Genomic DNA, 9,294 nt, shown 5'->3' on the forward strand with positions numbered 1-9,294 from the left:
TGGCCCTGCACCTCTCCTGCCTTCATAGACCCTCCTACCTCCCTTCTCTGGCTGAAAAACAGAGTATCTCAGGGCTTTGTGTGCATCTTTCCCACCGTCTCCACCCTGTCCCAGCTGCTGGAGACTGCTCGCAGCTGGCCAGGCGCGGCGGGATGGGACTTGGGGAGGGGAAGCCTCTATCAGCACCCACACCCTGTGTCTCCTCCTTTGGCTTTGATCCTGGAGCAAATCTCCCAGCTTGGAGCTAGATCGGCTCTTACACCCAAGCATGCTCCCAGGGCTGGAGGGAGCTGTGAATTTTGCAAGAGCTGCCTGTGTGGATGTTCTCAGCAGAGCCCTCTTTGGGAGGGCTGGGGCATGGATGCTGCTGGAGCAGGATCTGCCTGCATTGAGGGTGTGATCCCATGTAGGGAGGGGGCATTGTGGTGTACAGGAAAGAGGAGCTTTGCTCATGTCCAGAATCTGCCACACTGGGCAGGGACCCCTGAAGGTGGCATGAATAGCCAAGTGTCATCTATGTCTTACCACAGCTGTCTGTCCCTGCAGCTCTGGACAATCTTCTGCACCTCCCTGCGGCCAGCAGTGCCCTGCTCAGCCAGGCATCTCCTCCTTGGGCCTTGCCTATGGGAGGTGGGCTCTTGCCTTGCCCTGGGAGTGCAAGCCGTGGGCATCAGAGGAGCTGGGGATCTGCTTGAGAAGACTGGGCTGAATTCATTGTGGCTGTGGCTGCAGCTGCTTGGTGACAAATAGCAGCCACAGACAGAGACAGGGACAGGGGGGACAGCCTGCCCAGTTCACCTCCAGACATGCCACCCTTATCATCGGGAAGCTGAGGCAGAGATAAGAGCAGTTCGCTTCGAGTCCAGCCAAGGCAGCCGTGAGCCAGGGATATGGCAGAGGCTCCATGAGGAGGGCGATGGGAGCAGATGCTGCACATCAGAGCGGGGGATGCATCCTCAGCCCCTGGCTGCTGCTCCCCCTGCCCATTGCTACCCCCCAAGCAAGACCCTCTGATGGATTCTGAGCCCCTTCCCAGGCTTGTGGCATTTCCTTCATCCCCCAGAGCTGCAGGATGGGGGGACTGGGAGAGCCAGAGCCAGAGCCAGAGCCAGAGCCAGACTGGGAGAGCCAGAGCTCCTCACTTTGCACAGCCCCTCATGGCTTGTCCCTGTCCCTCGGGTGCTCTTCCTGGCTGTGGCTGGGTTGCCGGGACAGCAGGAAGGCTGGGATGGCTGGCATGCTGCGGCACCCTGCTGACTGCTGCCAGCTGCTGGGAGCTGGTTCCTCAGGAAGCAGCCGTCGGGGAGAGCATCCTCTCATCACCACCCGGAAAGCCCAGCACAGATCACAAACTCCTCCATCCCTCCAGGAATGTGAGTGTTCCTGCTGGAATCATCCTGTGCAAGCAGCATTTCATGGACAAATCTCCGGTGAGGCCACAGCAGAGCTGTCAGGCGCTGGCTTTGAGGTGGGGAAGATGGGGATGACACTTTTATGGCTCCCATTCAGCCAAATGCTCAGCCAGCCCTAGGCACGTGCCCTAAACATGTGCTCCCAGGTCAGAGCTTCCCTGTCACTGCACAGCTTTGCTCAACCTGAAACCTGTGGTCACACCCAGGGTACATCTCTGGGAATAGAAAACAAAAAGAGGATGAGAGAAGGAAGGGAAGGAATGAAGGAGACTCCTTCCTCAGGGTCTGCTGGTGGCCAGATCCTTCCTCACGCCTCTGCTCCCTAGGAGGAGATGGAGAAATCACTGGCCACGACCAGACAAGAGTGGCTTAAGGTGAGGCAGGAGCTGTTGCAGAAGAGAGGTGCCAGGAGGCACCCCTATCCCCTTCCCTCCTGCTGCTCCCCTCCTCAGGCCGGGCAGAGGATGGCTGCTGGCAGGTGCTGTGGTGCAGGCAGTGCAGGACACTGTGGGGCTTGTTCCTCACTTCTGGAACAATGGGATAGCCATGCCAGGGAGCAGCGTGCCCCAACAGGGCTGTCTGCTTTCTGCACAGCCCGGGGGCGGAGGGAACCATCCCAACTGCTGGATCACTAAAACAACTTGGGCAAGCAGCTGCAGCGGGGCACTGACGGCCAGGATGCAGCTGGGACACCATCCCACCACCTCCTCCGGCCAAGTGGCAGGGCTGGGGGTAGCAGGGACCCTCGGCCAGGATTCAGGCAGTGCAGTGGCCCCTTGCCGGAAGATTTAATTGTCCCTCCATTGTGGGCAGGCGGGCGGGCGGCGCGCCCGGCCGTCACACTCCCGTGTCCCGGGGCAGCCCGGCTCCGCCGCGTCCCGCCTCGGGCAGCTCTGGCACGGCTGCGATTGTGCAGGCAAAAGGAGAACAAGGAAGAGCAGTGCCTCCAGACCGTGGGTCCCGCAGCCATCCCTGGTCGGGGCTTCCCACGGGGGGCACGGGCTGTGGTGCCGGCGCTGGCGGCAGATAACGCCGTTTCCTCGCTGGCTGCTCGCTATCAGCGCGGCGGCGACGGGCAGGCAGGATCGCATCCCGAGCAATCCGTGCTGGGCGCTGTCGGGAAGGGCTCCTGGCCCCCTTCACCCCGCAGCCAGCCTCGGGCCGTTTATTTTTACACGGGTTGTTTTCTTTCCGGCTTGAAGCCATCCTGCACGGCGGCAAGAGCTGGACCGGGGCCCCCACGCCTCATTTCCTTGCCGTAAAACAACAAAGTGGGGGGTGAAGCAGCGCACTAGACTGGGACAGCGGGTCGATGGGTCAGGGCACACGCCGCATCGTGGTTCCTCTGTTTGTCCCTTCTGTCTATCCCCTGACCGGCATCCCCTGGCGGTGCCGCGGCCGTGCTGCCCTTCCTGAGGACTCGATCTCCCTGGAGCTGTATCTGCCTGTCTGTGTGCCAGTGGGAGCTGGCATGGAGGGCATCACCCCAGTTTAGGGATGATGCCCCCACAGATGGGTGCAACTGGGCACCCCAGAGTTTTTGCCCTGGTTTCTGTACCTCTGCTTTGTCCCCACAGCATCAAGAAGACCCTGAAGAGGCTGAACCCCGCAGCTCAGCTGTCTCTGCTGAATTCCAGAACTGGCAGACACTGGGCACAGATCACTCCGTGCCACAGCCCACCTGTCCCAAGCTGCTTGTGCCTGTAGTGCTCCTGCCACATGTGTGTTGGGCACCTCCTTTGTCTGGAGACTGTGGCCAGTCCCCTCCAGTGGGATGTGGGACAAGGGATGTCTCATCTTCCCTGGCACTGTGACTTCACCGAAGCTTTGCTTGGGACATCACAGGATCCCAGCAGCCCCAACGGGCAAGTTTTTTCCCACTGCTGCCCCTTCCAAGCCGGGGGCAGTGCAGGCAGCTGGCACACTGCAGATAAGGTGTGTGAACAGTGTGTGGGCAGAATGTGGGCAGTGTGTGGATGCACAGTGAGGCCATCACCCAGGCACGGTGGGCAGGGGGGGCTGGGGGCACCCACCCCAGCTCTGGGCTGCGAGCAGGGGGTTGGGAAAGGCGTGTGTTTCCCTTTAAGAGGCAGGCCCTGGAGCTGCTTCCTCTCAGCCTTGCAAGAGCCCTAAACACAGTGCATCTGCCTGCAGCCTGCCCGCACGCCTGCCTGCAGCCTGCCCGCAACCAGCGTGAGTAGGGCTTGGCCCCAGTGCCGGGACTGGGGAGGGCTGGCACCCCGGGGCGATGGGCACCCTGCTTGCCGCAAAGGGCAGGGCGGGATGGCATTGCCATGGAGGGAGCCGGGCATCACTGCAATAGGTGCCAGGCATCGCTGTGCTGGGTGCCGCAGCACGATGCTCACGGCGCTGCAGCTGAGAGCACTGGCCACGCTGCACGTCACTGCAACGCTGGGTTCTGGGGGGGTCACCAGGCATTGGGGTGCAGGGGGACCAGGGCTGGTGCCCTGCAGACCGAGGTGTGAAGCTGCCGTGCCTCGAGCCCACCCTGCGGCGCGTGGGCAGCACGTGGCGGTGTCCCCGCGGCTCCGGTGCCAGCAGCGCCGCGCGTCTGTGCCAGCTGCCGGGGCTGTGCCGGCGCTCCAGCGGGTGCACCCTGCGCCCTCGGCACCGGCTCTGCTGGCCCCAGTGGGTGGCAAGTGTGGCTGCACCCCATGGTGAGCAGAGGCACTGACTGCAGAGGAAAGTCTGGGATTGAGCAACCTGCGGTTTCACGCCCCCGACCCTGGAGAGCACCACCGAACCCCGTGCTGGACCCTTCCGGGTTGAGCATCTGCTCTCCCACAGCCCCCTGGCCCGGGGTATGCTTGCAGGCACTCGTGAGCCCTGTCTAAGCAGGGCACAGATGTCAGAACCGCCCCCCGCACCCCCGTGTTGGAAGGGGTCTGCCGGAGGCTTGCCGGGTGCCGGGCCCCCTCTGCCGGCTCCCGGAATGCTCACAAGTAGCCAATTCCGCTGCTAGCACCCTGGGCGAGCCCCGTGCAGGGCACTCTTGGGTGTCCTGGCCCCCAGAACTCGGGACAGTGCACATTCCTGGTGTCGTGGGGTAGCCAGGCTACCCCCCACCGATGGGACGTGCTTTGGCAGCCAAATGTGTTTCATGGGGTCGGTGCCAGCCATGTCTGTGATGCAGAGCAGCAGCCCTGGGTTGGACTGGGGGGTCCTTGTCCAGGACAGTGAGCTGGGCTTTGTCCAGAGCCGGGGTAGCAGAGGCAGCCCGAGCTCTCTCCCCCACTCCTTGGTAGGGTTGCACGCTCGGCTGCCTCTTGTAAACCGAGCTTGCTGCTTTGCAGTGGGGCTCAGCCACTTCTCTCCCCCTGCACCCCTACGTGACCTTTTCCCAGTACTCCCTGTCCAAAGGACACCCTGGGATCCTATTCCTCCAGCTGCCCCGTCCCCGACTTGCTCTCGGGCCAGGTGCTCCCCGCAATGGGCACCCCCACAATGGGCAGCAGCGGGAATGTTGAGGTGTGCGGAATGTGGAGGAATGTTGGAGGCTCAGCCAGGCGGGAGGATGAGGATGGAGGGGACTGGGAGCACCGGCTGCGGGGCGGGTCTGAGGGCATGGCTCAGGTTGCCTGCACCCTCCCCTGTGGGCAGGCAAGCTGCTCTGCTGGCTCTTCCCACCCTCTCCTTGCACCCCTGGTATGGAGTCTGATTGGCACCACTGCCAGGCAGTGCTGGCTTTCTCCTGGCTATTTGGGGGTGTCACAGCAGTTCTTTCCCCTTCTGCAGCCCGGGCTTGCTTCCCAGTCATGCTGCTGCTCCCACTCCTCCTGAAGGTCACCCTGCTGCCCCTGGCCAGTGGCTCCTACCACCCCTTCTACAACGGCTTCTACTACAACCACATCATGAATGACAATGGCGACGAGCAGGACAAAGGTATATTGGGGACAATGGGGGCTGGCAGGTTGTCACGGGAGGCTGAAGTACCCCCCTGCCTCTGGGTAGGGTGGAGACCCATCACTTGGTGGGATGTTGGGCCCAGAGGAGCAGGTGGGAACGCTTCAGGGATACTTGGGGGATGCTCATGGTAGAAGAGGTGGTGGCTGGAGGGAAGGTTTGGGGATGCTGCCCAACCCTGGATCCTGACCTGCCCATCACACCTTCCTTCTTCCTCCAAGTGGATTACTTCAGCGGATCCAAACTAGTGGTGGAAGCTTCCAAAGACCCTGTCTACAGCTACAATGGTGCCAATGTCACCCTACCCTGCCACTACCGCTACGAGCCCGACCTGGGACCCAAGCGCAAAATCCGCATCAAGTGGTCCAAGCTGCGGGATGACTACACCAAAGAGCAGGATGTGATGGTGGCCATTGGCAAGACCTACGTGGCCTTTGGGGACTTCAAGGGCCGTGCCCACATCCGTCAGGCTGGTGAGGCCAGCTGGCACGAGGCCTCGCTGGTCATCAGCGACGTGCGCTTGAAGGACGATGGCAAATACCGCTGCGAGGTCATCGATGGGCTGGAGGATGAGAGCGATGTTGTGGACCTCCGGCTGCAAGGTGGGAGCATGCTGGGGACCACACCACCCTCTGCACCAAGCCAGTGAGCGTGGCCTTCCTGTGGTACCTTCTCCTTTGGGGACACAGCAAGGCAGGGGGTTGGGGAGCTTGATCATGGCAGAAAGGGGCTGGGATGCTTGGTGTGGTGGGACAGTGGCTTGGGGCTGTCTGGATTTCGCCTCAGGAGCGCGTGAGCCCAGAGCTGTCTGCTGGGACACCAAGGGTGCTGTTGGAGCTACAGTTGGGAGTGAACCCGTGGCTGCAGCATTTCCTGCCTTTACCCACCCATCTTCCCACTGTGAGGCATTACGTGGAGCTGTCCCCTCCCCTCCCAGCTCTGCATATCCCGATGCATCTTGTGATGATCCTTGGTGACTGGTCCAGCCTCTCTTGCTCACTTGTCATGAGGGACCTGACTCAGCCCTGACATTGCTTTGGAGCTCAGAGCTGTGGAAATGTCCCCATTGCTTGTCCCTGCCCCACCCCCTTGGTCCCTGGCCCTGGCCCTGCCTCCCACAGTGACTCGTCCCTCCCAGTCCCTCCCAGTCTGTGTCCAGAGCGGTGATGCCCGTGGTTCTGTTGTCCATCCGTCCCCATGACAGAGGTTCATTCATCCCCATGCTGGTGGTCCATGTGTCCCCTGGGATCAAGGGGATGCCGACCCTTGTATCCCTGCTCCTGAAGCCTGTGCATCTCCATGACAATGATCTCTCCATCCCCGCAGGGGTGGTCCATGCCTCCCTGGGACCACTGTCTGTGTGTTCCCAGGACGGTGGTCTATACAACCCCATGGTGGTGGTCTCTGCATCCCCATTATAGTCTGTGCATCCCTGTATATGCAGGTGCTGTCCCCGTGAGGGGCTCCTTGTGTCCCCAGGACAGAGCCCTTGTGTCCCTGTGCCACCAGATGTCGCTGGCAACTCGCTGCTGGCGCCTCCATGTCCAGAGCGGCCCCATCCCTGCATGCCTGAGCCTTGTCTCCGCCACACGGAGGTGGTCCCTGTCCCAGAGTCTGAATTTGACACGGGTCAGGGACCCCTATGGCTCCTGCTGGCTCTGGACTCGGGTTGGGTGGGCTGCCCACGGAGCCAGCTGAGTGTCCCATCTGCCTCCAGGCATCGTGTTCCCCTACCAGCCTCCCCGCGGGCAGTACAGGCTCAATTTCCACGAAGCCGAGCAAGTGTGCCAGGACCAAGGTGCCATCCTCGCCAACTTTAACCAGCTCTTCCAGGCGTGGAGCGAGGGGCTGGACTGGTGCAACGCGGGCTGGCTGGCCGATGGCACGGTGCAGTACCCCATCCGCCTGCCCCGCAAGCCCTGCGGGGGCGTGCACCTCGCCCCGGGCATCCGCAGCTACGGCCCGCGGCACCGGCACCTCCACCGCTTTGATGCCTTTTGCTTCTCCTCCGCCCTCAAAGGTGAGTTCTGGGCCAGGGAGGGGGGTGGGATGCTGGGGAATGTGCTGTGCGCCCCTCCCTCTTAGGGCACAGGACTTGGCCTGGGTGGGGTTGTTCCAGGCATTCCAGATGGGGATGTCCGGGGTGATGCTCCCCTCTCACGCTCCGCTCTCCCTCCTAGGAGAGGTTTTCTACCTGGACGGCCTGGCTGGGATGACGCTGGAGGAGGCCAAGCAGAGCTGCCAGGATGCAGGGGCCGAGATCGCCCGGGTGGGGCAGCTCTACTCCGCCTGGAAGTTCGTGGGGCTGGACCGCTGCAATGCCGGCTGGCTGGCAGATGGCAGTGTCCGCTACCCCATTGTCACACCCCGGGCCAACTGTGGCCCCGCGGAACCCGGTGTCCGCAGCTTTGGCTTCCCCAGAAAGGGCAGGTTTGGAGTCTTCTGCTACAGAGAGAGATAAGGAGCCTGGAGGGATCCTTCTTGGACAAAGGATGTTTCCAGCCTGCCAGTGCCCAGTGTCGGGCATTTCCAAGGGCTGTTCTGGGGGTGAATGGGGGGAGGTGGGATGGGGGGAGGTTTCTTTTTGTTTTGTTTTGTTTCCTTCCTTTATATTTTCCACATCTTGCTCAGCAGCTGGCACTTGCAGCTGCTTGGTGTGGCTGCCAGCCGGGCAGCGTGGGACAATCCCTGCGGTGGGATGTGTTCAAGGATGATCCCCATGGGCTACTGCTGCCACCCCACTTGGCCGTGCCACCCCATGGGTGGTGACCCCTTCCTGTGGTGGCAGGCTGTCACTGACACACATCTGCCCTTCCAGGCTGGTCCTGCCTCCCAGCTCATGAGGCAAGGCCATGAGGGAGCGAGGCAAGGCTGGATTTGGCCAGAGCAGAGAGCAGGTATCTCCATTGCATCCTGGCCCCTCTTCCAGCCCCATCCATGTCCCTCTGAAGGATACCATTGTGCCTATCTCTGCTGGAGTACAAGTGCCTTATCTCTATGTGCCCCTTGCCTGAACTCCATTTGAACTCTGGTGCCTTCTTCTCTGAGCATTGGCTATGAAAAGATGTGTTTTTCTGGACATCTTCTAATAAAATGGTGGAGAAAGCCCTGGAGTGACATGGCTGTGTCCCCATCTCTGTCCCAACATGAGAGAAAGGTCTGCTCTGGAGAAAGGATTTGGGGATCCCTGGCTGTCTCATCCTTGGCTGAACATCATCTCATTAGTGCTGGCTCAGCTCAGCTCCTACAATGAACTCGTGTTCCCTCATTAGTGAGTGTTAATTAACCCCCTGGGTGTCAGGACTGAAAGCTGGAAGGTGAAGCAGTTCCTACTGGTCATGGGTTTTAGATGGGTTTTAGGCATGTGGGTTAACCCGTTCCCAAACTGACAGCTGAACAGGGAGGGCAGTATCCTTCTCCAGGGTCCTTCTTCAGTGAGGGCTTGGGACACCCCTCCCACCTCCGTGGTCCCTTGGGTGCTGCCTGGGGCTGAGCCATTCCTGTGTAGCTTGGAGCACCCTCTTTGGGTTCCACTTCCTTTCTTTTTGCCTTGCCATGGGAGACCCCTCTCTTCCCAGCCCACTGGCCATCCCTCTTCCCTATAAAAAAAACCAACACTGACGAAGTGCCCACTCTGATTTAGCTTTCTTTATTATTTATCATTCTTTCAAAATAGGATATGTTCAAAAATATAAATAGGTGCAGGGAACGCTGGTGCCCCGCACGGTCCCCTGGAAAGAGCACGTTGTCCCAGGACGAGTGCTGTGCTGCAGAGGGGGCAGTGGGGAAGCAGAGAGGGGCCACAGCCCCCAGCACCTGGGTCCTGGGTCTCAGCATCCCCTTGTCTCCCTCCTCCCACAGCTCCTTCCACCACAGCCCCCCAGCCCTCCCCACCCGTCCTGACATGCTGCAGCAGTAGAAGGATTCTGGAAAAAAAAATAAAAATAAAGCCCCAAAA

General features: G+C 60.9%; 1 protein-coding gene across 3 annotated transcripts; it reads left to right on the forward strand.

Moving 5' to 3' along the window:
* The first annotated feature begins 24 nt into the window (after positions 1-24).
* HAPLN3 (hyaluronan and proteoglycan link protein 3) lies at positions 25-8,429 on the forward strand. Of its 3 annotated transcripts, none has more exons than XM_041418562.1 (5): positions 25-3,347; positions 5,169-5,315; positions 5,558-5,938; positions 7,054-7,356; positions 7,517-8,429. In XM_041418562.1, exons 2-5 carry the CDS (start codon positions 5,189-5,191, stop codon positions 7,795-7,797), a joined length of 1,092 nt encoding a protein of 363 aa, XP_041274496.1. In that variant the 5' UTR covers positions 25-3,347; positions 5,169-5,188; the 3' UTR covers positions 7,798-8,429. The 3 variants fall into 3 exon arrangements, with proteins under 3 accessions (XP_041274496.1, XP_041274497.1, XP_041274495.1); XM_041418563.1 differs by lacking the exon at positions 25-3,347 and adding an exon at positions 3,412-3,605; XM_041418561.1 differs by lacking the exon at positions 25-3,347 and having other exon boundaries at positions 4,976-5,315.
* The last annotated feature ends 865 nt before the right edge of the window (positions 8,430-9,294 follow it).

Source organism: Onychostruthus taczanowskii, unplaced genomic scaffold (assembly GCF_017590055.1).
Source record: "Onychostruthus taczanowskii isolate IOZ18803 unplaced genomic scaffold, ASM1759005v1 scaffold6, whole genome shotgun sequence".
NCBI lineage: Eukaryota > Metazoa > Chordata > Aves > Passeriformes > Passeridae > Onychostruthus > Onychostruthus taczanowskii.